A 27,442-nucleotide genomic window follows, 5' to 3' on the forward strand; every position below is an offset into this window, starting at 1 on the left:
TCCGATGTCAACAACTACAGACCAGTATCCCTTCTCTCTTTTCTCTCCAAAACTCTTGAGCGTGCCGTCCTTGGCCAGCTCTACCGCTATCTCTCTCAGAATGACCTTCTTGATCCAAATCAGTCAGGTTTCAAGACTAGTCATTCAACTGAGACTGCTCTTCTCTGTATCACGGAGGCGCTCCGCACTGCTAAAGCTAACTCTCTCTCCTCTGCTCTCATCCTTCTAGACCTATCGGCTGCCTTCGATACTGTGAACCATCAGATCCTCCTCTCCACCCTCTCCGAGTTGGGCATCTCCGGCGCGGCCCACGCTTGGATTGCGTCCTACCTGACAGGTCGCTCCTACCAGGTGGCGTGGCGAGAATCTGTCTCCTCACCACGCGCTCTCACCACTGGTGTCCCCCAGGGCTCTGTTCTAGGCCCTCTCTTATTCTCGCTATACACCAAGTCACTTGGCTCTGTCATAACCTCACATGGTCTCTCCTATCATTGCTATGCAGACGACACACAATTAATCTTCTCCTTTCCCCCTTCTGATGACCAGGTGGCGAATCGCATCTCGGCATGTCTGGCAGACATATCAGTGTGGATGACGGATCACCACCTCAAGCTGAACCTCAGCAAGACGGAGCTCCTCTTCCTCCCGGGGAAGGACTGCCCGTTCCATGATCTCGCCATCACGGTTGACAACTCCATTGTGTCCTCCTCCCAGAGCGCTAAGAACCTTGGCGTGATCCTGGACAACACCCTGACGTTCTCAACTAACATCAAGGCGGTGTCCCGTTCCTGTAGGTTCATGCTCTACAACATCCGCAGAGTACGACCCTGCCTCACTCAGGAAGCGGCGCAGGTCCTAATCCAGGCACTTGTCATCTCCCGTCTTGATTACTGCAACTCGCTGTTGGCTGGGCTCCCTGCCTGTGCCATTAAACCCCTACAACTCATCCAGAACGCCGCAGCCCGTCTGGTGTTCAACCTTCCCAAGTTCTCTCACGTCACCCCGCTCCTCCGCTCTCTCCACTGGCTTCCAGTTGAAGCTCGCATCCGCTACAAGACCATGGTGCTCGCCACGGAGCTGTGAGGGGAACGGCACCTCAGTACCTCCAGGCTCTGATCAGGCCCTACACCCAAACAAGGGCACTGCGTTCATCCACCTCTGGCCTGCTCGCCTCCCTACCACTGAGGAAGTACAGTTCCCGCTCAGCCCAGTCAAAACTGTTCGCTGCTCTGGCCCCCCAATGGTGGAACAAACTCCCTCACGACGCCAGGACAGCGGAGTCAATCACCACCTTCCGGAGACACCTGAAACCCCACCTCTTCAAGGAATACCTAGGATAGGGTAAGTAAGGGTAAGTAATCCTTCTCACCCCCCCCCCCCAATAAGATGTAGATGCAAGTGGCTGTTCCACTGGATGTCATAAGGTGTATGCACCAATTTGTAAGTCGCTCTGGATAAGAGCGTCTGCTAAATGACTTAAATGTAAATGTAAATGTTAAATGTAAATGTAACAATTAGTTATAATTTAATCAGTCAGTGATCAAACACACTTGCTGACTTATAAGTGTGGAGGTGCCTCTTTTTGCCATTTTTTTATGGATCATAGCCTGTTTAGGGTGAGGGTGGGCTGTGTGCACCCCTCTGACATCATCATCGGCCACCTACTCAAATTTGGTAGGGGTGCTTTGTCGCACGTGACCTCCGCCTGCAACCCATTATTTGCTCCATTTTGTGTCTGCAGTTTTGGGATGCTATCCCTCGGTGTTCCTAGCCTATTCAACTTCAAGTCTGCATTGAAGGACACACATAAACTGAGGCTCATGAGGGTTCATATAGAGAAACACACATAACCACACTACAACCCTCTGAATATGTTACATTGAGGAACAGGCAGACAGTAGGCTAGAGAACAGTGTTACCCATTACAGGTGCCGTCACCCTCTTCCACAGTCTTAATCCCAGGGACCTTCTGCCCAAACAGCTTGACAGCCAGGAACATCAGCATGCCGCAGCTGTTGATATTGCAACAGGTGGCGTCCACAGTGATCAGTAGCACCAAAAAGATGAGCATGACAATGCCTGCCACGGCCCCTTTCCCCATCCCACCCTTGTTCATCTTGGCTACTGAAGGGGAAGAAGTGTGGGAGAGAATGAAAGGGAGGGAGAGAAGGAGAGAGAGACACTGAGAAGGAGAGATAATCATAATTAAACTCAGTAATACAATTTATTCTGCTATGTGACTGTGGTGAAGCTGTGAAACAGCTCGCATGGAATGACGTCACCAAATCATGAACTCAATTCTGGCACCTGTGCCTATTTGCAAGCTCTGCCTGGGACTCGTAGCGGAGGAACAGGTGCTTCAATGAACTTGAGGCTCTGTAGCCCTATAATGGTGGGAGGGTGTCATTCACTGCTATGTAGGGCTGCCGACGACAATCAGATAAGAAAGCTTTTTTGGGGGGTTATTGCTTAAGGCTAAGGCTACTCAGTGCACATTAGATATGTACCTACTGTCAGCCTGCAACTTGTCATACCTGCTGGCTCAGCAAGGATGCACACGCTCAGACCCCACGGGAGCGTCTCGTCAGCTAGACAAGCTAAATGTTTTTAAATGTTTTGAATGTTTAGTGTCAAGTCCATGTCCTATTCTGTTGGCAGAGTCCTGGTAAATGTGTTTAGTTGTTAGCAGTAGCTTTTTAAATGACAGGGTGGGTTATGAAGGGAGGACAGAACAGCTATATGAGCTTAAGAGGGCTGGGTCCTCTTTGTGCCTTCATCACTATCATGTGGGTCTTTTGACTGTTTGTATTGGTCCAAGCTCCTGTCTGCAGTGAAGTCGCATGCTTTAAGAGGATTTGATGCCCAGTTTGTCGTGTAACTGCATGTTTCCACCTTTGTATGCAGTGTCACCTCCTAGTGTGTAATTAAGCTCATAGCCTATGTGTGCCTTACACCACAGTTTTCTTTTTCCTACTCAGGCTCAGTTGCATAGACTGCAGAAATATAGTAAGGCGTCTCTCTGAGATAATCCACGCTGCTTTACGAATTTAAATGTTTAATAAAATATGTAATTGTTTGCTATATTGTTGTTGAGTTCTGGTGTTTCCTTCACTCAGACAAACCGGTTAATCAAAAGGTGGTGGCAGCGCTACCCTACTCTGCTCAATCCAGTATTTGACCCTCTTCTCAGAAGGTTTCAAGCTTTATTTCACTACTACAGTATGTTATAGCAGCTTACCAGGTTGTGGGACATTGAAGTTCAGCTTGGCTGGGCTGGAGGAGCAGTAGGGATTGACGGCTAGCATCTGCATGTGGTAGTCTGATTTATACTGCAGGTCATTGAGGTTGATCACTGTCGAGTTGGAAGGCAGGTCCTTCACCCTCCAGTCCTCGTCCACCTTATTCTAAGAGAAAGACAGAGAGGGGAGTAAGGTCATGCAAACTCTGTAATGTCTTGAATGGCGCTGGAGAGAATGGCTGACGTGTTACATGCTCCTAACCAACTGTGTTATTTTGTTCTTTTTCTTGCGTTGTTTGTAACTTATTTTTATACCCCAAATATGGAGGAGGCAGGTGGCAGTGGGAGGAGGCAGGGATCTGGTCTGTCTGCCCAATATAAAGGATCAAAACTGGCAGAGGAATAAAAATAGCATAAATAGGAAAGTATACCACTTTCAATTGAGGACCAGGATGTTGACAACTGTGCCACACAGATATGGCACAGTTGGAAGAGATTATTGATGTACCGATTCCATGGTAAAAGCTGTATGAGTTAATATATAAAACAACGCAAGATTCAAGACTTCGTGCTTTTCAGCTAAAATGATTGTATAGAATTCTTGCCACCAACAAACTGTTGAATATTTGGTGCATAAAATCATCGAAGCTCTGCAGATTTTGATGTGAGGATACAGAATCAATAGACCATTTATTTTGGTATTGCTCTCAGGTAGCCTGTTTGGGGTCTCAGGTTCAGGAATGGCAGGGCATTGACCCTGGATGCTTCTATGTGTCTCTCTGAAAGGGAATCAGTTGGATGACTGGTATGATGTAGTTGTTGAGCAGCTTCACTGCAAATACATTGTATGTTTTGAATGTTCAATACATTTTTACATTTATTTTTTTAAAGTTTCTAATAAATAACCTATACCCGTGTATGTGTGTATCCCCTGTTATCATTTAGTTTGTTAGTAAATAAATGATCAAATCAATGTGTGGTATGGAATGATCAGTAAGACTTGGGTTTGTGCAGATCGAAGAAGTATGCAACGTTCAGAATGAGACTGATATGAGGTAATGATTAATAGGTGACTCTTATCGATATATAACATATCTTTAGAGTTTAATCCGGGAGATGGTAACTTTATAAACAAATTTGAATTTTCTTTCTTATGGATAATTTTGTGTGGATCAATAAAAATGTCTAAATTAAATTAAATGTCAATCCCAATTTTGTAACACAACAAAATTAGAAAAAATCCAAGGGGGGTGAATACTTACGATACCCACTGAAAGGATTACTTTTCTGATATGATTTGCATGATGGGACAAGGGAATTACAATAACTGTGTGCACTAAGTACCACACCCACACTCTCCCACTATCGGTCTCACATATTTTAGATGGTAAGAGAGAGCTGCTTTAACTTCACCATTTGGAGAGATGTAGGCTTGCAACCCCATAACAACTACAGTATCTTAGCGAACAGTAAGCAGTCAGCTCACAGTGTTTTTACATAACTCAAATGTAGAGTATGTTTACTCTAATCGCTATTTATGGACATACATTTTGTCCAATGTTATTGTCAAAGGTTTCCCAACAACTGTGGGAAAAGTACTATCCACCTTATAGTTGGACTGGTTGAAAAGTTGATCCTACACCACGAGGTGGATGTAACGTCTGGGGCATATTACAGAAATATTTCAAATTTCATTACATGAGTCACTCTGTGAGACAGTTCATTACATTAACAATTTACCGTTGCTGCAACGCAGGCATTTTGAAAAGCAACTGTTCAACAAGCACATCAACAAATAGTTGTTACAAGTTGTAACAAGACATGCTCAACTAACCTTGAGCCACCCACAGAAGGTACTTGTACAAATACAACACACCTACAGTACTCCTCCATCCCCACCTTAAGTATATTCGTTTTCTAGATCCGTACATTGACCCACCAGGAAAAGGTTACTAATAGGAATTTTTAATTTTATGGGAGGAATTTGCATTGTAAAGAATGACATACAACCCTAGTGATAGCAGTTCAAGAAGCTGCCCTGTGACACATCACCCTCAGAGCTAGAATGTGAAACCATACATGCATATGAATCATTTGCCCTTTACTTACATTGATGACAGGGATGAGGCCCGCCTGTGCCCATCATGTTAAAGTGTCAAAGAAACTAAGCAGGACGAGTGTTTTGTTTGTAAGCTGCAGTGCCACATTGGTTATAAGTATGTTGGCAGCTCTGTAATGCATGTCACATACTCACCTCCCCCTTAAACTATACAAACGCGCCCATGACATGATGTGTATTTAAGATAAGATAAATAAATCCTCACCTCACCCCTCTCGTCACACCCCCAAAATCCTCATAAGGGTCCAGGGTTCTTGTTCAGAACTCTGTCACCCTATTCTCAATTGAGCTGATATTGTTTTCTTTGTTAACTGGGATGTGGCTCTCATATCCTGTTTCAATAACAATGTTTCTGTAATGGCTGGTTTTATTTGTGTAAGTTTTCCTCACCCGTCTCCTATTGACATTCACTTCAGCCATGTTCTGTTGACATACACTTAAAACATCCATATGTAAGTAACGAGCACTTCTTCTAATCCATGTTTAAATATTGCCTTAAAACAATAAATTAAAAACGTATGATATTTTGAATAATTTGAAAGTACATTGTTATTTTATATGGCCCCAATTTGTATTTCATTTTTATTTTACCTTTATTTAACCGGCCAAGTCAATTAAGAACAAATTACTATTTATATCACTACACAGTGATGCTAAAAACTATATAATAATTACATGGTTTACATGCCTTATAAGAGGTATAATAGTTGATAGTACTATGTAACAACTACCCACACTAGTTACAGTACATTATGCTGCTATATTACCGTTATGCTTGGCAATATTATTTACCAGGTCTCTCTTACAAAATCTAATTGTGACAAACCTGGTTAAATAAATCAATTAAAATGTTTTTATTTTATATATATTGATGTAAATTGTATGAAACATGTTTATTACCAATTTCTTTTAAAAGTATTGTTTATAAGGAAAAAGCCAGTAATGGAGACGCTGGAAGTCGAGAAGCAGGTGCAGGTGAAACATTTAATAAAATAACAAACATGAAATGAGACAGCATAACAGTGGCGATAAGGCATGAACACAGGAACATTACCAACTGAGGAAGGAACCTAAGGGAGTGACAGGTAGTTGCGGGTCTCTCCAGTCTGATGGCAACACCGCCATCCTGACCGCAGTTTTCCAAAGCCGCCCGCTTCATTCCGCTCCCCAAGCTACCCTTCTGGAAGGAATTCTGCTCACTCATTGGGTCATCGGCCAGCCTGTCCTCCGGTTTCCACCCCAGTCCAACAGAAAGTCGGAGCAAGCCAACCAAGACCTGGAGACGACTCTGCACTGTTTGGTCTCTCCCAACCCCACCACCTGGAGCCAGAACTAGTGTGGGTCGAATACGCCAACAACACCCTTCCTTGCTCTACCACGCCACTGTCATCGTACCTGGAAGAGAACCCGGTCGGCCCTTCTCAAGACCCCCTCCAGGTATTGATGACAAGCGGATCACCGGACCCTGGCTCCCCGGTATCGTCTCGGCAGAAGGTATGGCCGTCCACCCAGGATCTGCCTCTAAGATTAGAATCACGCAAACTCTCCCCCCGGTTTATCAGCCCTTTCCCCATCTCCAAGGTCATTAGCCCCCTGTTCGTGTTCTGTTGACCAGTATCCTCCATATACAGTGGGGCAAAAAAGTATTTAGTCAGCCACCAATTGTGCAAGTTCTCCCACTTAAAAAGAGGAGAGAGGCCTGTAATTTTCATCATAGGTACACTTCAACTATGACAGACAAAATGAGAAGAAAAAAATCCAGAAAATCACATTGTCGGATTTTTAATGAATTTATTTGCAAATTATGGTGGAAAATAAGTATTTGGTCACCTACAAACAAGCAAGATTTCTGTGTCTCACAGACCTGTAACTTCTTCTTTAAGAAGCTCCTCTGTCCTCCACTCGTTACCTGTATTAATGGCATCTGTTTGAACTTGTTATCAGTATAAAAGACATCTGTCCACAACCTCAAACAGTCACACTCCACTCCACTATTGGATTGCAAATCCAATCAGTTTTTCACGTTGATTCAATGTCATAACATAGATTTTGGGGGGGTTGAAATTACATGGAACAATGTTGATTCAACCAGTTTTTGCCCAGTGGGTGTTATTGCAAAATGGTATTTTGGTATTGTTGTGACTTTTTTTCTCTCTAAAAAGCAGAAGTATGTGACAGTAATTTCAGCGAAATAGATATGTTATGATGACATCAGTACTTCTCCACAACCACCCAGTCTTCAATAAGAAGAATTTGCCCGGCCACTGCTGGTCAGATAACACACAGCTGTTGGTACTACGTTCTTGGATCAAAGATTGTATTGATTATATATTTTCCGGAATACAACTCTCTTTCCTACAGGGCTAAAGCCACTATGCACTGTCAATACATTCTACAGTTATCTCTGTTAACTCTACTCTCCCTGCCAGGTACGTTTTATCTTTGTTTCAGTTAATTATACATGTTAGGGTTAGGGTTTTCTCATCACAAGGACAATGATGTTTTCAATCGCTGTTTTCAGGCACACTGGCACAGACCTGGTCTGTTTGGTACCGTGACAGGGACACGATTACCGATATATGTGCATCAAAAGGCTCATCAGTGGTATTTGACTGTATATACAGCTACCCAGCTACCAAGAAAGTTGGAAGAAAGATATGGTTCACTCCGAGAGGCGATACAAAACTAGACGGCTCACAGCAAGGAGATGGAGTGTTTAACACACGTGGACTGACTAATAAATCAAGATACAGTGGAAGAACAGAGTTTTATGACCAAGACAATAAGTGCACACTGAAACTCAACAATGTGACTGAAGATGACAGTGGCAGATTCTTCTTCAGATTTGAGGCAAATAAACCTCATCAGACCCCTCAGGGATTTACAGGATCGTTTGGTGTGGCCCTGACAATACCAGGTAAATCTAGATTTGTGTACATGTCATCACACTAAACAATTAAGGTATTACGAAACCTAGGATGGTCAGTCATTATCCCTTCAACATGTCCTATATTTGTTATACATGTATCTTCTTTGTCAGTCTTATCCCTAAAGATAAATGAAAATGGCCCCGTTAAGGAGCGAGACTACGTCACCTTGGCCTGCACCTCCACCTGTAACCCTCCTCAAATGGAGTTCCTCTGGTTTAAAGATGGCCGCCCACTTCCTGGTGTCTCTGGTGTCCATGGTGGGCAGTATCTCCTAGGTCCACTTTCCCCTAATGACACTGGGAGCTACTCCTGTGGTCTGGGGCAAAGCACATCTACACCAATACTGCTGGATATGAGATGTAAGTCAGCAATAAATGTTGGTTTGATGCGATTTATGATGTAGTCAGTTATCTTCAGTGGGTTGTTTTCTCTTCACAGTGGCCAATGTACATTTTAGATGGCTTTGTTCATTGTCTGTATTAATGTATAAATGCAGTACTACAAACATACAGTGGCTTGCGAAAGTATTCACCCCGATTGGCATTTTTCCAATTTTGTTGCCTTACAATTTGGAATAAAAATAGATTTTTGGGGGGTTTCTATCATTTGATTTACACTTTGAAGATGAAAGATTACACTTGTGTTCCAAGACAAAAGACACAAAAAACAGAACTTGAGTGTGCATAACTATTCACTCCCCCAAAGTCAATACTTTGTAGAGTCACTTTTTGCAACAATTACAGCTGCAAGTCTCTTGGGGTATGTCTCTATAAGCTTGGCAAATCTAGCCACTGGGATTTTTGCCCCGTTCTTCAAGGCAAGACTGCTCCAGCTCCTTCAAGTTGGATGGGTTCCGCTGGTGTACAGCAATCTTTAAAACCTGTTAGGGATGATGCAAATTTTCGCAGCTTTTTGTAAAAAATCGCGCAAGATTTCAACGTCCTGCTACTCATGCCAGGAATATAGTATATGCATATGATAAGTATGTGTGTATAGAAAACACTCTGAAGTCTCTAAAACTGGTTAAATCGTGTCTGTGGCTATAACAGAACGTGTTTAGGAGTAAAAATCCCAGGGAAAACTGTTCTCCAAAAACACAAAAGAAATATTCATCCGCCAGTCAATGTATTGTCTAAGGCGACAGACAAAAAACAAGGCCCCCATTACAATGCCTACAGCTTCCACACGATGTCGCCAGTACTGGCATTTTTTGGCTGCTTTATCCTTGGTTAGATGACGTATAGGCACTTCCTTTCTTGGGGCTCACCACAGGATGTTGTGAAATTGAAAACATGGACGATGATTTCAAGACTTGCTGCTATCGAATACAGATCGCCCCGTGATCAATTTGATAGATTATTGAACGTTGAACGTTTGTTAATACCTAAAGTTGGTTTAGAAAAGTAGTTTGAAGTGATTTGTAAAAGTGTATAGGCAACTTTTGTCATTTTAAAAAGTGACGTTGCGTCTTGTAAAGCGGAATTTTCTTGGATCAGACAGGCCTTCATGAAATGACATTTTGGGTATACAATGACAGATTTAATCGGGAAAAAGACCCAATTGCGATGTTTATGGGACATATAGGAGTGCCAACAGAGAAGCTCGTCAAAGGTAATGAATGTTTTATATTTTATTTCTGCGTTTTGTGTAGCGCCGGCTACCGCAAAATCTATTGTTTAGGTGACGGTCTGGTATTTTGGGCATGCTATCAGATAATAGCTTCTCATGCTTTCGCCGAAAAGCATTTTACAAATCTGACTTGCTGGCTAGATTCACAATGAGTGTAGCTTTAATTCAGTACCTTGCATGTGTGTTTTAATGAAAGTTTGAGTTTTATCGAGTACTACAGGTGGCGCTCTTTAATTGCATGGATTTAGGTTCCTGCAAAGGTACTAAATTCCCATCATCCCTAAGAGGTTTTAAGTCATACCACAGATTCTCAATTGGATTGAGGTCTGGGCTTTGACTAGGCCATTCCAATTCATTTAAATGTTTCCCCTTAAATCACTTGAGTGTTACTTTAGCAGTATGCTTAGTGTCATTGTCCTGCTGGAAGGTGAACCTCCGTCCCAGTCTCAAATCTCTGGAAGACTGAAACAGGTCTCAAGTATTTAGCGCCATCCGTCATTCTTTCAATTCTGCCCAGTTTCCCAGACCCTGCAGATGAAAAACATCCCCACAGTATGATGCTGCCACCGGGGTGATGAGAGGTGTTGGGTTTGCGCCAGACATAGCGTTTTCCTTGATGGCCAAAAAGCTCAATTTAGTCTCATCTGACCAGAGTACCTTCTTGTTTGGGGAGTCTCCCACATGCCTTTTGGCAAACTCCAAACATGTTTGCTTATTTTTCTCTTTAAGCAATGGCTTTTTTCTGGCCACTCTTCTGTAAAGCCCAGCTCTGTGGTGTGTACGGCTTAACGTGGTCCTATGGACAGATACTTCAATCTCCGCAGTGGAGTTTGCAGCTCCTTCAGGGTTATCATTGGTCGCTTTGTTGCCTCTCTGATTAATGCCCTCCTTGCCTGGTCTGTGAGTTTTGGTGGGCGGCTCACTCTTGGCAGGTTAATTGTGGTGCCATATTCTTTCCATTTTTTAATAATGGATTTAATGGTGCTCCGTTGGATGTTCAAAGTTTCAGATTTTTTTAGAACCCAACCCTGATCTCTACTTCTCCACAAATTTGTCCCTGACCAGTTTGGAGAGCTCCTTGGTCTTCATGGTGGCGCTTGCTTGGTTGTGCCCCTTGCTTAGTGGTGTTGCAGACTCTGGGGCCTTTCAGAACAGCTGTACGGTGTATACAGTTGAAGTTGGAAGTTAACATACACCTTAGCCAAATACATCTAAACTCAGTTTTTCACATTTCCTGACATTTAATCCTAGTAAAAATGCCCTGTCTTAAGTCAGTTAGGATCACCACTTTATTTTAAGAATGTGAAATGTCAGAATAATAGTAGAGAGAATTATTTATTTAAGCTTTTATTTCTTTCATCACATTCCCAGTGGGTCAGAAGTTTACATACTCTCAATTAATATTTGTTGGCATTGCCTTTAACTTGTTTAACTTGGGTGAAACGTTTCGGGTAGCCTTCCACAAGCTTCCCACAATAAGTTGGGTGAATTTTGGCCCATTCCTCCTGACAGAGCTGGTATAACTGAGTCTGATTTGTAGGTCTCCTTGCTTGCACACATGCTTTTTCAGTTCTGCCCACACATTTTCAATAGGATTGAGGTCGGGGCTTTGTGACGACCACTCCAATACCTTGACTTTGTTGTCCTTAAAGCCATTTTGCCACAACTTTGGAAGTATTCTTGAGGTCATTGTCCATTTGGAAGACCCATTTGCGACCAAACTTTAACTTCCTGACTGATGTCTTGAGATGTTGCTTCAATAAATTCCCATAATTTTCCTTTCTCATGTAGCCATCTATTTTGTGGAGTGCACCAGTCCCTCCTGCAGCAAAAGACCCCTACAACATGATGCTGCCACCCCCGTGCTTCACAGTTGGGATGGTGTTCTTCAGCTTCTTCCTCCAAACAGTTCTATTTTTGTTTCATCAGACCAGAGGACATTTCTCCAGAAAGTACAATCTTTGTCCCCGTGTACAGTTGCAAACCATAGTCTGGCTTTTTTATGGCGTTTTGGAGCAGTGGCTTCTTCCTTCCTTCCAGGGTATGTCAATATTTTCCTGTGGATATAGATACTTTTGTACCTGTTTCCTACGCAATCTTCACAAGGGCCTTTGCTGTTGTTCTGGGATTGATTTGCACTTTTCGCACCAAAGTACGTTCATCTCTAGGAGACAGAGCGGTATGATGGCTGCATGGTCCCATGGAGTTTATACTTGTGTACTATTGTTTGTACGGATGAAAGTGGTACCTTCAGGCGTTTGGAAATTGCTCCCAAGGATGAACCAGACTTGTGGAGGTCTACAATTTTTTTCTGAGGTCTTGGCGGATTTCTTTTTCATTTTCCCATGATGTCAAGCAGAGAGACACTGAGTTTGAAGGTAGGCCTTGAAATTCATCTGCAGGTACACCTCCAATTGAATCAAATTATGTCAATTATCCTATCAGAATCTTCTAATGCCATGACATAATTTTCTGGAATTTCCCAAGCTGTTTAAAGGCACAGTCAACTTAGTGTATGTAAACTTCTGACCCACTGGAATTATTATACAGTGAATTATAAGTGAAATAATCTGTCTGTAAACAATTGTTGGAAAAATTACTTGTGCCATGCACAAAGTAGATGTCCTGACCGACTTGCTAAAACTATAGTTTGTTAACAAGAAATTTGTGGAGTGGTTGAAAAACAAGTTTTAATGACTCCAACCTAAGTGTATGTAACTTCCTACTTCAACTGTATACTGAGATCATGTGACAGATCATGTGACACTTAGATTGCACACAGGTGGACTTTATTTAACTAATTATGTGACTTCTGAAGGTAATTGGTTGCACCAGATCTTATTTAGGGGCTTCATAGCAAAGTGGGTGAATACATACGCACACACCACTTTTCTGTTTTTCATTCTTTTGAATTTTTTAAAACAAGTTATTTTTTCATTTCACTTCACCAATTTGGACTATTTTGTGCATGTCCATTACGTGTAATCCAAATAAAAATCCATTTAAATTACAGGTTGCAATGCAACAAAATAGGAGAAACGCCAAGGGGGGTGACTTTACAGTCAAATGAATACAATTAATTAATTAATTAATACATAATGTTGTTTTCTGTACGTCTGCTTCCAGATGCTCCAAGGAACGTTTCTGTTAAGGTCAGCCTGAGCCACGAGGTAGTGAAAGGCAGTCATCTGACTCTGACCTGCAGCAATAACGCCAACCCTGCAGCAGAGACCTACACCTGGTTTCAGAGGACAGGAACGCTAACTTCACTAAGATTAGGGATGGGGAAAGAACACACCTTCCTCGAAATAGATTCTGATGACAGTGGACTGTACTTCTGTATGGCCCAGAATGCCGTTGGATCACAGAACTCTACAGAACTGGAGTTGAAAGTTAAAGGTACTGCAACACTTCTGCACTTCTTGTATGTCACACTGTTGTGATGTCTGCCCTGTGTATCTCAACCAAACAAAGGCAGACAGGAATATGAAGTTACAGTATATGATCTGATCAGGTTTAATAGTGTATTTTCTCTTGTGTTCCAGAATCAGCCCATTTAATGGTGGTCCTGGCAGCATTTGGGGCTCTCTTCCTTGTCACAGCAGTGATTGTGGTTCTCTTCATTTACATAAAAAGGTGTCTTATAAAGTACTAAACATATATTATAGTGCACCGAAGGGTCCTCTCTCCCCTATCTCTTCTTTAGAAATGTATAGAATTATATTCACCCCATTCCCCTCCATCTTCAGCTGTGTACACAAATGAAAATACACTGTCTACAGGCTTGATGTCGTAATCATGTCACAACTGAGACTTTCACAACTTCTTTATTTCCAATGTTCTTTCGAAAAGATTTACCGTACTGGCATCGACAACCACCAACTGTTGGTTTGGTTGGCCCACAGTGGAAAGTTACTAAAAAGCATAACAGGCTATTTAGTTAGCCTTTATGGCTGAATTCTCACTTTGTTGTATCATCCACAGACGGAAGTTGAATACGGCCGAGAAGAAGCTTCCAACCAAACCAGTCCCCCAGGTAGGTGATCAGAGGAAAGTAAAGTATGAACAGTGGCCTTACTGTGGTTGTCATTGCAAATGTGGTTGTCATTGCGAATGGGCTATGTTGTCATTGCGAAACAAACCTTACACATGGAATTTATTGTTCTGTTTTTCTTAAATAAAAAACAGCTTGTATGAAAGTTGAATGGTTTACCATGTGGAAATCAATCCCATTGAACTTTGAGTTAATTAAAATATGCCAATGAGTAGAAAGAGAGTCATTCTATGCCTGGGGCCAGTGCTCAGTATTTTGACTGTATTCTGACTGTTAGTTACAGAAAGCAACCTTGTCTAGACCAGAGGACATCTATGAAAACATGAAATGGTCAGCCAAGCCGATCACTGATCCTGATGACATGAACTACGCAGAGCTCAATATCAGGCCTGCTCCTTCACCCAGGTAAATAAACACAGAGTGAGTGAGACACTCAAAGTAAATTGCACGAGGAAAATATTGTGTATCAAAAGCATTGCATAATAACTTGCAAAAAATGTGTCCCCAACAATGCAACAACAGGCTTACATTACGTAGTATCTGTAATATAGTAATAACTACTAGGTAAATACAAATATAGATCTGCACTAAAACCTGTTCCCTTTAAAAGGATGCAGCGGAATAACAAGGCAGAGGATGACGATGCAGTTATCTACAGACAACTGCAAACACACTGAGGTGGTCAGAGAACTTTGATATCTAGACCTCAAGGCCTACAATATGGTAAACTCAAGAAAAGTGAATGAAAAAAATGATGTTTAAGTCACGTTTTTTAAATAGCAAAATACAAGCTGTTATACTGTATGTGTATGTACAAACAATGTACAGTGTACAATATACAAAATAAACAGTAAAAAGTGGATAATTATACAAATACAAACATAAAATGATTACATGAGCACACAGGGTATTCCATTTAACAACAGATTATTAAAAAATAAGTATATCATATTGCTCTGTAATATATGAGCTCTGTATATTTCTCATGATTACAACACTTGAAGAGATGTAATTTTGACACGTCGTTATTTGTTAATGTGATTATGCTGTATATTCAATGTGGAAACATGTTAATATGTTAGGATAAACTGTCCTTATCAAATAATGATATGTCACTTACAGATTGTTTGCAGATTAAAGTGAATATAAACTTCAATAAATAATGAGTTATGATTCAATGAATGAACTACGAAGGTCTCCCTGACAAATTACAGCCGCCTTAATGTACTGAAATATAAAAAGAAGGTACTGAAATATAAAGGAAATGTAACACTTAACACACAGGGCAGGATGAAATTACAACCATCTGTTGATGTTAGACTTTACAATTCACAGATAACTTTCCGAATCCTTATCCTTTCTGAACTTTGACTGTCCTGGGAACTCTCCAAAAATGTTTAACTAAGACCCCCAACTCACAATACTTCCTCCTTTCTACTTTGGCATTTACAGGTTCCATTCTTCAGATACTAGGATCCCACTTCCTGTTCAGTAACTCAGACCTGTGGCAGGATCTCCAATGGGGGACCTTTTCCTGATAAGAAATGATAGGTCAGGTTAGAAATAAAATACAACTCAATACAACTAGCCATGTAACTATTTAATGAGTCAGTAGCTCAGTAACTAAATACGCACATGCAAATACAGGAAAATAAGACTAATAAGCCTATTCATTCCCGTGTTCGTCAGCTCAAGTCATGAAAGACTCTAGCAGTGGCAAGTGGGTGGTGGCTACCTAACAATTAAAATGGGTATCAAAAAATGGCTAAGGGTGTCACTTTGCACATGGGTATATTAGTTATAATTTAATTAGTCCGTGATCAAACACAGCTGCTGACTTATAAGTGTGGAGGTGCCTCTTTTTGAAATTTTTTATGGATCACAGCCCGTTTAGGGGAGGGTGGGCTGTGTCCACCCCTCTGACATCGTCATCGGCCACCTACTCGAATTTAGTGAGGGGTGCTTTGTCGCCCGTGACCTCCACCTGCAACCCATTATTTGCTCCATTTTGTGTCTGCAGTTTTGGGATGCTATCCCTCAGTGTTCCTAGCCTATTCAACTTCAAGTCTGCATTGAAGGACACACATAAACTGAGGCTCAGGAGGGTTCATATAGAGAAACACACATAACCACACTACAACTGAAAATGTTACATTGAGGAACAGGCAGACAGTAGGCTAGAGAACAGTGTTACCCATTACAGGTGCCGTCACCCTCTTCCACAGTCTTAATCCCAGGGACCTTCTGCCCAAACAGCTTGACAGCCAGGAACATCAGCATGCCGCAGCGGTTGGTATAGCAACAGGTGGCGTCCACAGCGATCAGTAGCACCAAAAAGATGAGCATGACAATGCCTGCCACGGCCCCTTTCCCCATCCCACCCTTGTTCATCTTGGCTACTGAAGGGGAAGAAGGGAGGGGATAAAATGGAGGGAGAGAGAGAGAGAGAGGAAGAGAATCATATTTAAACTTAGTAAAACAATTTATCCTGCTCTGGCTGCTCTGTTCTGTAACTGTTTTATTTCAGAGATATTTTCCTCTCTATTGGGCAATAGTCCGTTTTCCAGAATGTGACCGTGGTAAGCTGTGTAACAGCTCATAAGGAATGACATCACCAAATAATGAACTAATTGCTGGCACCTGTGCCTGTTTTCCAGCTCTGCCCGGGACTCTGGAAAAACTATTATAAAGTGAGAGCGCAGAAAGGGTGCACACGCTCAGACCCCACGGGAGCGTCTCGTCAGCTAGACAAGCTAAATGTTTTTAAATGTTTTGAATGTTTAGTGTCAAGTCCATGTCCTATTCTGTTGGCAGAGTCCTGGTAAATGTGTTTAGTTGTTAGGATTAGCTTTTTAAATGACAGGGTGGGTTATGAAGGGAGGACAGAACAGCTATATGAGCTTAAGAGGGCTGGGTCCTCTTTGTGCCTTCATCACTATCATGTGGGTCTTTTGACTGTTTGTATTGGTCCAAGCTCCTGTCTGCAGTGAAGTCGCATGCTTTAAGAGGATTTGATGTCCAGTTTGTCATGTAACTGCATGTTTCCACCTTTGTATGCAGTGTCACCTCCTAGTGTGTAATTAAGCTCATAGCCTATGTGTGCCTTACACCACAGTTTTCTTTTTCCTACTCAGGCTCAGTTGAATAGACCGCAGAAATATAGTAGGGCATCTCTCTGAGATAATCCACGCTGTTTTACGAATTTAAATGTTTTATAAAATATATCATTGTTTTTCTATATTGTTGTTGAGTTCTGGTGTTTCCTTCACTCAGACAAACCGGTTAATCAAAAGGTGGTGGCAGCGCTACCCTACTCTGCTCAATCCAGTATTTGTCCCTCCTCTCAGAAGGTTTCAAGCTTTATTTCACTACTACAGTATGTTATAGCAGCTTACCAGGTTGTGGGACATTGAAGTTCAGCTTGGCTGGGCTGGAGGAGCCGTAGGAGTTGACGGCTAGCACCTCCATGTGGTAGTCTGATTTACACTGCAAGTCATGGAGGTTGATCACTGTCATGTTGGACGGCAGGTCCTTCACCCTCCAGTCCTCGTCCATCTTATTCTAAGAGAAAGACAGAGGGGGGGTGTAAGGTCTTGCACACTCTGTAATGTCTTGATCTTTTGTCGCATGCATACTCACCACTCTGTAACGGACAATGTAGTGGATAATGGGGGAGCCTCCGCTGTCCAACTGTGTTAAAGGGATTGAGAACATATTGCCCTCAAACTTCCCCTCGCTGGCCACCAGGACCGGGCTGTCTGGTTCCCCTGGGGAGGCAGGCAGGTAGAGGCAGTGTGTTGGTACAGTAGTTACAGAGGTCAGGGGTGTTCTTGCATCAGCTAGTGTGTGAAACTGTTGTAGTAAAATCTACTGTCATGTCAGGGAGGTTGGTTATCTGTGAAAAACTGACTTTTCAGTTTCACAACACGTGTCAGTACTTTACCTCCTGCGGGGCCGAATGCCGATGGAATGGGATGATGTCATCAGGAGCGGGGAAATAATGGAGCATGAATGGCCGTCAGCGAGCAGGTGAGGATGTCATGTGGATGATCATGTGACAGTGGAATGAGTGAATGATGGCAGATGAACATTTCTTCCAGCCAGTATAGACAGACACTCAAAACAGTAGGCAATATGGATATAGCTTGTTAACACAAGTAATGCAGTTTGAACAATGATAGTTGGTGACATTTAATAATAACTATACTGCATTTGCCTAGACATGATGCGATTGGGAGTGAGGAGAGAGAGAGGAGGAAGAGGAGGGTGACACTCACGTATGCCCTGTGTGCGGACGGTGATCTCTTCGGAGAAGCCACCCTGACCCAGGTGGTTCTGTGGGGCAAACCGGACAGAGTAGGAGGTGTAGGGAATCAGATCTGTGATAACCAGGGGGTCTGCACACAAACAACAGGGTACATGAACACACACATATCACTTTTATGTATTTATATATATACAGTATAAACTACTCATAACTAGTCATATCACTAAAATGGTCATCAGAGGCCTCCCCTGGTTTTAGGGAAATCATTGTTCAGATACGACTTCTAGTCGTTAGTGTATCATTGGCTTCATCCTAACTGTCTCAAACATCATCTACAGTATGAAATAGATTGGTCACTGAGAGTCAGGTTTTTACCTGTGGACTGGATGACTCTCTCCTGCCAATTGTTCTCACGTCCTGTCTTCCACTGGAGGGTGAAGTGGGTGATGGGAGAGCCCCCGTCCACCAGGGAAGCCCCCAGGGTGAAGTGGACCGATGTGGGCCCTGGGGTGCCACTTACCTGGGATGCTTTGCCTGGCCAGGCTGGGGGAGGAGAGATGAGAGAAACATGGAGAATGAGAGGGAGGAAGGAGAGGGAAATAGGGAGAAAGGACGGAGATGAAGAGCAGTTCAAAGACAGAGAGGTGAAGAGGGAATGAGCATGTCAGAGATGAAAGAATAAGAACATTGTCGTTGGTAACAAAAAACGGTGAACACTGCAAATGTAAATCGAGTACCTACACTTCAGCTAAAATCTCCCAATGTTTTCAGTTGTTTTAGAATTTTATTGTGGTTTGTGGCTGCTTGTCCGTTTATATAAAGGTAAAAACCGATTGAATCAACATTGTTTCCATGTTATTTAAACCCCAAAAATGTATGCGATGACATTGAATCATCGTAGGAAAACTGATTGGATTTGAAAAAATGAATCAATGTAAGTGAATTTCAGATTTTTTTCACCCGACTTTTAACCTAAATCCAATAACTTGATGACATTTTTGATTATTTCACGTTGAATTCACGTTGAGCTGACATCTGTGTCCAGTGGAATGTTGTGTTAGCGCTAAGTAATATCATAACAGAATAGGAAGGTCAAGGGTGGCCTTACTCTGCAGGCTGAAGTCTGTGGAGGCGTTGCCAGCAGGACTGATAGCCATGCAGCTGTACAGCCCTCCATCTGAGGGAGTCACATTGTCAACGACCAGGACATAGCCATCCTCCATTCTCACTCTACCTCCACCAGTGTCCTGTATCCACACAAACACAACCAGACAGGAACTCAGAGGAGAGAAATATAACAATACAATTCTCTGCCTGATTCTCCCCCAATATTTGTAGTAATTAATGCCACTGTGTGAATGCATCGTCTGTCTTACCACTGTTAGCAGGTGGTCATTGTTGGTCTTCCTGACCCACTGCAGCGCGGGCATAGGGTGTCCTGAGACGTTACAGGACACTGAGAGAGTCTGGCCTGGCTCCACCTTCATCTTATCCTGGCTCAGCACTGCTACAGGATGCTCTGTAAACACGTACAGAACCTGAGACAGGACAAACTGAGTGCTTTGCGTAACCATAAACAAATTATAATAGATAAAAATATGTGTAAATTATTAACAATATATGTGCCTCTTCTGTTTAATAGGAAAAATGATTGTGTGTTCAGATGGCTTCGAAAACCAGCAAGATATTGGTATTATGTATGGTTAAGCCAGCAAGATATTAGTATTGGGGGGGGGGGGATTGTCTTCACCCCCTCCAGGTGTCGCTTATTTTCCCCAGGGTATTTATTCCTGTGTTTCCTGTCTTTCTGTGCCAGTTCGTCTTGTATGTTTAGTCAAGTCAACAGCGTGTTTTTCCCATACTCCTTTTGCTATTCCCCTTTTTCTAGTCCTCCCGGTTTTGACCCTTGCCTGTTTCTGGACTCTGTACCCGCCTGCCTGACCAGTCTGCCTTTCTTGACCACGAGCCTGTCTGCCACTCTGTACCTCCTAGTCTCTGATCTGGTTTTGACCTTTTTGCCTGTCCACGACCATTCTCTTGCCTTTCCACGACCATTCTCTTGCCTGTCCACGACCATTCTCTTGCCTGTCCACGACCATTCTCTTGCCTTTCCACGACCATTCTCTTGCCTGTCCACGACCATTCTCTTGCCTGTCCACGACCATTCTCTTGCCTGTCCATGACCATTCTCTTGCCTGTCCACGACCATTCTCTTGCCTTTCCACGACCATTCTCTTGCCTGTCCACGACCATTCTCTTGCCTGTCCACGACCATTCTCTTGCCTGTCCATGACCATTCTCTTGCCTGTCCACGACCATTCTCTTGCCTGTCCATGACCATTCTCTTGCCTGTCCACGACCATTCTCTTGCCTGTCCACGACCATTCTCTTGCCTGTCCACGACCATTCTCTTGCCTGTCCATGACCATTCTCTTGCCTGTCCACGACCATTCTCTTGCCTGTCCACGACCATTCTCTTGCCGGTCCACGACCATTCTCTTGCCTGTCCACGACCATTCTATTGCCTATCCACGACCATTCTATTGCCTGTCCACGACCATTCTCTTGCCTGTCCATGACCATTCTCTTGCCTGTCCACGACCATTCTATTGCCTGTCCACGACCATTCTCTTGCCTGTCCACGACCATTCTCTTGCCTGTCCACGACCATTCTCTTGCCTGTCCACGACCATTCTCTTGCCTGTCCACGACCATTCTCTTGCCTGTCCACGACCATTCTCTTGCCTGTCCATGACCATTCTATTGCCTGTCCATGACCATTCTATTGCCTGTCCACGACCATTCTCTTGCCTGTCCACGACCATTCTCTTGCCTGTCCACGACCATTCTCATGCCTGTCCACGACCATTCTCTTGCCTGTCCATGACCATTCTCTTGCCTGTCCATGACCATTCTATTGCCTGTCCATGACCATTCTATTGCCTGTCCACAACCATTCTCTTGCCTGTCCACGACCATTCTATTGCCTGTCCATGACCATTCTCTTGCCTGTCCATGACCATTCTATTGCCTGTCCATGACCATTCTATTGCCTGTCCACGACCATTCTATTGCCTGTCCACGACCATTCTCTTGCCTGTCCACGACCATTCTCTTGCCTGTCCATGACCATTCTCTTGCCTGTCCACGACCATTCTCTTGCCTGTCCACGACCATTCTCTTGCCTGTCCACGACCATTCTCTTGCCTGTCCATGACCATTCTCTTGCCTGTCCACGACCATTCTCTTGCCTGTCCACGACCATTCTCTTGCCTGTCCATGACCATTCTCTTGCCTGTCCATGACCATTCTCTTGCCTGTCCACGACCATTCTCTTGCCTGTCCATGACCATTCTCTTGCCTGTCCATGACCATTCTCTTGCCTGTCCATGACCATTCTCTTGCCTGTCCACGACCATTCTCTTGCCTGTCCATGACCATTCTCTTGCCTGTCCATGACCATTCTCTTGCCTGTCCATGACCATTCTCTTGCCTGTCCATGACCATTCTCTTGCCTGTCCACGACCATTCTCTTGCCTGTCCACGACCATTCTCTTGCCTGTCCATGACCATTCTCTTGCCTGTCCACGACCATTCTCTTGCCTGTCCATGACCATTCTCTTGCCTGTCCATGACCATTCTCTTGCCTGTCCATGACCATTCTCTTGCCTGTCCACGACCATTCTCTTGCCTGTCCATGACCATTCTCTTGCCTGTCCACGACCATTCTCTAGTCTGTCCACGACCATTCTCTTGCCTGTCCATGACCATTCTCTTGCCTGTCCACGACCATTCTCTTGCCTGTCCATGACCATTCTCTTGCCTGTCCACGACCATTCTCTAGTCTGTCCACGACCATTCTCTTGCCTGTCCATGACCATTCTCTTGCCTGTCCATGACCATTCTCTTGCCTGTCCACGACCATTCTCTTGCCTGACCACGACCATTCTCTTGCCTGTCCATGACCATTCTCTTGCCTGTCCACGACCATTCTCTTGCCTGTCCATGACCATTCTCTTGCCTGTCCACGACCATTCTCTAGTCTGTCCACGACCATTCTCTTGCCTGTCCATGACCATTCTCTTGCCTGTCCATGACCATTCTCTTGCCTGTCCACGACCATTCTCTTGCCTGTCCACGACCATTCTATTGCCTGTCCATGACCATTCTCTTGCCTGTCCATGACCATTCTCTTGCCTGTCCACGACCATTCTCTTGCCTGTCCATGACCATTCTCTTGCCTGTCCATGACCATTCTCTTGCCTGTCCATGACCATTCTCTTGCCTGTCCACGACCATTCTCTTGCCTGTCCATGACCATTCTCTTGCCTGTCCACGACCATTCTCTAGTCTGTCCACGACCATTCTCTTGCCTGTCCATGACCATTCTCTTGCCTGTCCACGACCATTCTCTTGCCTGTCCATGACCATTCTCTTGCCTGTCCACGACCATTCTCTAGTCTGTCCATGACCATTCTCTAGTCTGTCCATGACCATTCTCTTGCCTGTCCACGACCATTCTCTAGTCTGTCCATGACCATTCTCTTGCCTGTCCATGACCATTCTCTTGCCTGTCCATGACCATTCTCTAGTCTGTCCATGACCATTCTCTAGTCTGTCCATGACCATTCTCTTGCCTACTCCTTTGGATTATTAAACATTGTAAGACTCCAACCATCTTCCTCCTGTGTCTGCATCTGGGTCTCGCCTTGTGCCTTGATACCTTTTGAGGATCTGGGGACCCATGCCAAATCTTTTCAGTCTCCTGGGGGAGAAAAGGTTTTGTCGTGCCCTCTTCACGACTGTCTTGGAATGTTCTACCTAAACCCTCCCCGAACGCTTGAAAAAAGTGACCCTCCCCTTTAACCAAAATAATAATTACAACATAAAGTGGATAGCAGAGAAAATGTCTAACATTTGCCCTGACTTCTTGGACAAACCAGAGCCTTAGATATGAAGTTTTAGAAACTATTATTTGTCCTGTAAGCCATACATGGCAGCACATGAATTTTGATCGCGCACAGGGCTGCGGCCCGGGCCAGAAGTTTGTGGGTTCGCAGACCACCGTGGACAAGAGTAAAGGTGGAAAGATTTCCTTTATAGTAAAAGCATTACATAAATCTATAATCATATTTGCAGGTACGAGAAAAAATATCCTTCTATAAACCTTTCATGCAATTCGAAGTAATTTTACATATTAGTAGAATATTTTTTAATAACACACAAACTACCAAATTTACAGGCTAAGAATAGACAGAGAGTTGTTCCTATGTGTTCATCTTATCATATTTCTCTAATGCCAAATCAGTGTGTCTTGTTTTAAATGAAACTGTCCCTGTTTGTAAATAATTAAATCTTCTACATCATGAGGAATCTTGAAGTTAGGCCTACTTTTCCGCCCCAGACAGAATAGGCCTACCGACACAGAAAAATGTATGTTTTAACTGCCGGTTACTCTTCTTCAATGGCTTAACCAAATGAGAGAAGGTCACTAGTGTTTCCCTAAAAGCTGTCCGGGTTTAACCATCTTCTATGGCACAAAACGTGAATAGATTAATCAATTGATAGTGGTAGAAGTATGTAAACAAAAATATAATCGCAACCTGCAACAATTTTACTGAGTTACAGTTCATAGAAGGAAATCAGTCAATTGAAATGAATAAATTAGGCCCTAATCTATGGATTTCATATGACTTTGCAGGGGAGCAGCCATGGGTTGGCCTGGGAGCCAGGTCCACCCACTGGGGAGCTAGGCCCACTAAATCAGAATTTGTTTTTCCCCACAAAATGGCATTATTAAAGACTGAAATACTCCTCAGCACCAACCCTTCCCCTCCTTAGACTATCACGCAGGTGAAGAAGCCGGATGTGGAGGTCCTGGGCTCGAGTGGTTACACATGGTGTGCGGTTATGAGGCCGGTTGGATGTACTGCCAAATTCTCTAAAATGACATTCGAGGCAGCTTATGGTAGAGAAATTAACGTTCAATTCTCTAGCAACAGCTCTGTTGGACATTCATACAGTCAGCATGCCAATTATACACTCCCTCAAAACATCTGTGGCATTGTGTTATGTGACAAAACTGCACATTTTAGAGTTGTCTTTATTGTCCCCAGCACAAGTTGCACCTGTTTAATGATCATGCTGTTTAATCAGCTTCTTGATATGCCACACCTGTCAGGTGGATGGAATATTTTGGCAAAGGAGAAATGCTCATTAACAGGGATGCAAACAAATTTGTGCACAACATTTAAGAGAAATAAGCTTTCTGTGTGAATGGAAAATTTCTGGGATCTTCTATTTCAGCTCATGAAATACACTTTACATGTTGCGTTAAGATGACTTCCCAAGCAAAGTCAGGTTTTTGTCCTTGGCTATAGAAGGTTGTAGCTGAGCCTCTGAATGTCGAAGAAACTAAACAATGATATCCCCATATGCATCTGGGTCACGTCTTTCCCAGTTATTTCAAAGCTTGTTTCTAGCATAAAGCATCGCGGACCATTGCGTTGTTATAACGCTTTCCTAATACTGAGTTGCACCACCTTTTGCACCACGCCCTCAATTTGTCAGGGCATGGACTACAAGGTGTCGAACTCCAATGCTTCCCACAGTTGTGTCAAGTTGGCTGGATGTCATTTGGTTGGTGGACCATTCTCTATACACATGGGAAACTATTGAGCTTGAAAAACCCAACAGCATTGTAGTTCTAGACAGACTCATACCGGTGCACCTGGCATCTACTACAATACCCTGTTCAAAGGCACTTAAATCTTTTGTCTTTCCCATTAAAGTTCTGAATGGCACACATAATACATGTCTCAATTGTCTCAAGGCTTAAAAATCCTTCTTTAACCTGTATTCTCCCCTTCATCTACACTGATTGAATAACAGGTGACATCAATAAGGGATCATAGTGTTCACCTGGATTAACCTGGTCAGTCTATGTCATCAAAAGAGAAGGTGTTTAGATCCCTTTACATAATAGGATCTGTTTTATTTTCTTCAAAATCTTAAGCTAACAAGGGGTAGGCCTGTGATTTTTGCCATTTTCTTTAATAAAAGGTAGGCTAAGGGCATACTCTCTCATACCCCCTCAATTTGAATCTTGGTTTTAACTTAACAGCCCTTCACTGACATGGAGGTAGGCTGTTTAAAGAGTACATGGTGGGTGGAGGAATTGACTGACACATATATGGATATAGCAGCCTATTCTGTCTGTCAAACATGTAGACCTATCTCTTATTTCTTAAATAGGAAGAAATATGCTCCAACACAAAGCCCTCTTGTTGTTAGTAAAGTCTAATTAAAATGAAGACTGTGCCTACTCCCAGCACCATAAGCTGTCCATTTCCGATTGTACCGCAGCTCCTGCTTCAAGTTTTAGCACCACAACGTAAGTTACTCAAATATGGCTTATTTTGACCTAGTCTATAGGCTGGACTGCACGCAAGGCCTACTCAACAACTTTGACTCTCCCCCTGAACTGCCACCTTAGGCCTACACAGCACAGCCATTGGTTAGGCGGGACACGAAAAAGGTTTTGATAAGCAAGAGCAGAGCAGGCCAGAGCTCAGGGTTGGAATATCCATTACAGTGTGTAATGCAGTCTAGTTTTATTTACACCATCCCAGCAGCTATCTTAGAAATATAACTTTGCTCTGTGCTTCTGCAAGCCTGCATTTCATAGCCTATAGCCTATAGCCTATAGGCTATGGATCATTTGATTGAGACCACACTAAATAGCCTATAGGCACACCTGATATTGTGTGACCAGTGGAGAATCAGAGATGAGGGGTGGCATCAGGCACACATCGATATATAGCCTTCTAAGCAACTAATTTTAAAACACAAAGAAATATTGGAATTTCATCAATTACAAATTACATGACCCCCAGAACTAGATTTGAATATCTTTTTACTAAACCTTCAACTTGGCTGAAATTGAAAAAGGATGAACCTTCCCCATTTTCCTCAAAGGTACCCATTCTGTTCATGAATCTTTCTGAAAACACCTGAAGATTACATTTTTTAAATTCTCTGATGGGAGACACAAACTGCTACTTTTCCCTGGTTGAAAATGTTACACGGGTAATGGGTTTGAATGAGATCAAATGGTTTGTTTTCTGAAACAGCTTCTGTTGGCTCAGGCTCACTAGGCTGTCTGACAGAAAATGGTTGCTTACACAGAATCAAATTCTCCATGATATCTCTGTATATCAGGAACATAAACATCTGGAAGGAAGTATTCAAATACTGTTATTTTGGAGAAAGCTTGGTCTTACAAAGCTAAAGATGTTTGTTTCCAGGAGGAGTGTGTTCCCTGATGTTCTCTAACAAACCACACCTGAGACATCCAGCATGATCATGGCACTGCTCTCTGCGATCTTATTCTTGGCCGTGCAGATGTACTCTCCGTAGTCGCTCCTGACAACAGACGAGATAATGAGCTCGCTCTTGTCCGAGTTGTACTTGTAGCGGGACTCATCTGAAGAGTCTGGGCTGAGGAGGGAAGCGCCAACAGACAGACAGACAGAAGTGAGGCCTGGTGCTACAGAACATTAGCACGCTGCTGATAAGGAAGCAGACAGGAAGAGAGACACACAGTCAACCACACTGACAGGATGGCACGCCATATTAGCGGTGCACTGAGACATAAATTACCACATAAATATAGACACACTGGAGGCCTTCACCCAAACATACACTATCCAATACACACTCGTTTTCTTCTCTCGCTATCTCTTGCTCTCTCTCGCTCTACATTCCCCAGTTTCTGTGTTTTGGGTTGGTATGTGTTTGTATGTGTGTATTTCAGGAAATTGCTTCCTGGATTCTAAGCAGCTGATCGGTCGGCCCCATCGATGATTGGAGCTCTGAACCCTCCCTCTCTGAACCCTCCCTCTCGACAGGGGAAACGGGGGGGGCACTTTGGGAGTGCTTTCGTTGTCTTCGTTGTTCGCTGCTTCGTTGTCTTGCTCAATATCTCCCACTGCATCACATCACCAGGCAGGTTCCAATCCTGAACCCATGCAGCTCGGCAGGACTCGTCTATCTCCAGAGGAGAGGCAGTGGTGTATCAGTACTAGGAGCTGTCTGTATTGGGGTCAGGTTGGCCACCTGGTCTCCACTTGTACCCGGTGTCCAGCAAAAGAGAGGGCTCAGCAGTACTGTTGAGCCAAATTGCCTGCCCATCATCTCCCAGACC

At 43.4% G+C, this 27,442-nt stretch overlaps 2 protein-coding genes across 8 annotated transcripts in view; one reads left to right on the plus strand and one right to left on the minus strand.

Annotated features, from left to right (window-relative positions):
* LOC118364083 (neural cell adhesion molecule 1-like) overlaps positions 1–27,442 on the minus strand; it is a 38,065-nt gene that overhangs the window by 2,852 nt on the left and 7,771 nt on the right. For 5 of the 7 annotated variants that reach the window (XM_052489924.1, XM_052489919.1, XM_052489925.1 and 2 more), the window contains exons 7-15: positions 26,582–26,736; positions 19,614–19,756; positions 19,346–19,484; positions 18,613–18,780; positions 18,247–18,367; positions 17,610–17,739; positions 17,366–17,531; positions 16,165–16,369; positions 15,291–15,504 (exon numbers count right to left, since the gene is read on the minus strand). In XM_052489924.1, coding sequence (XP_052345884.1) covers positions 15,459–15,504; positions 16,165–16,369; positions 17,366–17,531; positions 17,610–17,739; positions 18,247–18,367; positions 18,613–18,780; positions 19,346–19,484; positions 19,614–19,756; positions 26,582–26,736 — 1,273 coding nt within the window. In that variant the 3' untranslated portion in view covers positions 15,291–15,458. Of the gene's footprint in view, positions 1–1,919; positions 2,125–15,290; positions 15,505–16,164; positions 16,370–17,365; positions 17,532–17,609; positions 17,740–18,246; positions 18,368–18,612; positions 18,781–19,345; positions 19,485–19,613; positions 19,757–26,581; positions 26,737–27,442 lie in introns of those variants that run through there. The other 2 variants (XM_052489921.1, XM_052489922.1) reach the window with 2 other exon arrangements.
* LOC118364596 (B-cell receptor CD22-like) lies at positions 7,623–14,805 on the plus strand. Its single transcript, XM_035746266.2, has 8 exons — positions 7,623–7,786; positions 7,879–8,274; positions 8,398–8,646; positions 13,043–13,315; positions 13,462–13,552; positions 13,901–13,952; positions 14,248–14,375; positions 14,581–14,805. The coding sequence occupies exons 1-8, from the start codon at positions 7,732–7,734 to the stop codon at positions 14,645–14,647; spliced, it is 1,311 nt and encodes a 436-aa protein (XP_035602159.2). The 5' UTR covers positions 7,623–7,731; the 3' UTR covers positions 14,648–14,805.

The sequence above is a fragment of the Oncorhynchus keta genome, chromosome 31, assembly GCF_023373465.1.
Source record: "Oncorhynchus keta strain PuntledgeMale-10-30-2019 chromosome 31, Oket_V2, whole genome shotgun sequence".
NCBI lineage: Eukaryota > Metazoa > Chordata > Actinopteri > Salmoniformes > Salmonidae > Oncorhynchus > Oncorhynchus keta.

What these genes read in the sequence shown, in the direction of transcription:
- LOC118364596 (XM_035746266.2), top strand. Translation starts at nt 7,732, where the DNA reads ATGCACTGTCAATACATTCTACAGTTATCTCTGTTAACTCTACTCTCC. An exon ending in ACTGGAGTTGAAAGTTAAAG is followed by an intron (nt 13,316 to 13,461) that starts GTACTGCAACAC and finishes CTTGTGTTCCAG; the next exon opens with AATCAGCCCATTTAATGGTG. An exon ending in CTCTTCATTTACATAAAAAG is followed by an intron (nt 13,553 to 13,900) that starts GTGTCTTATAAA and finishes TATCATCCACAG; the next exon opens with ACGGAAGTTGAATACGGCCG.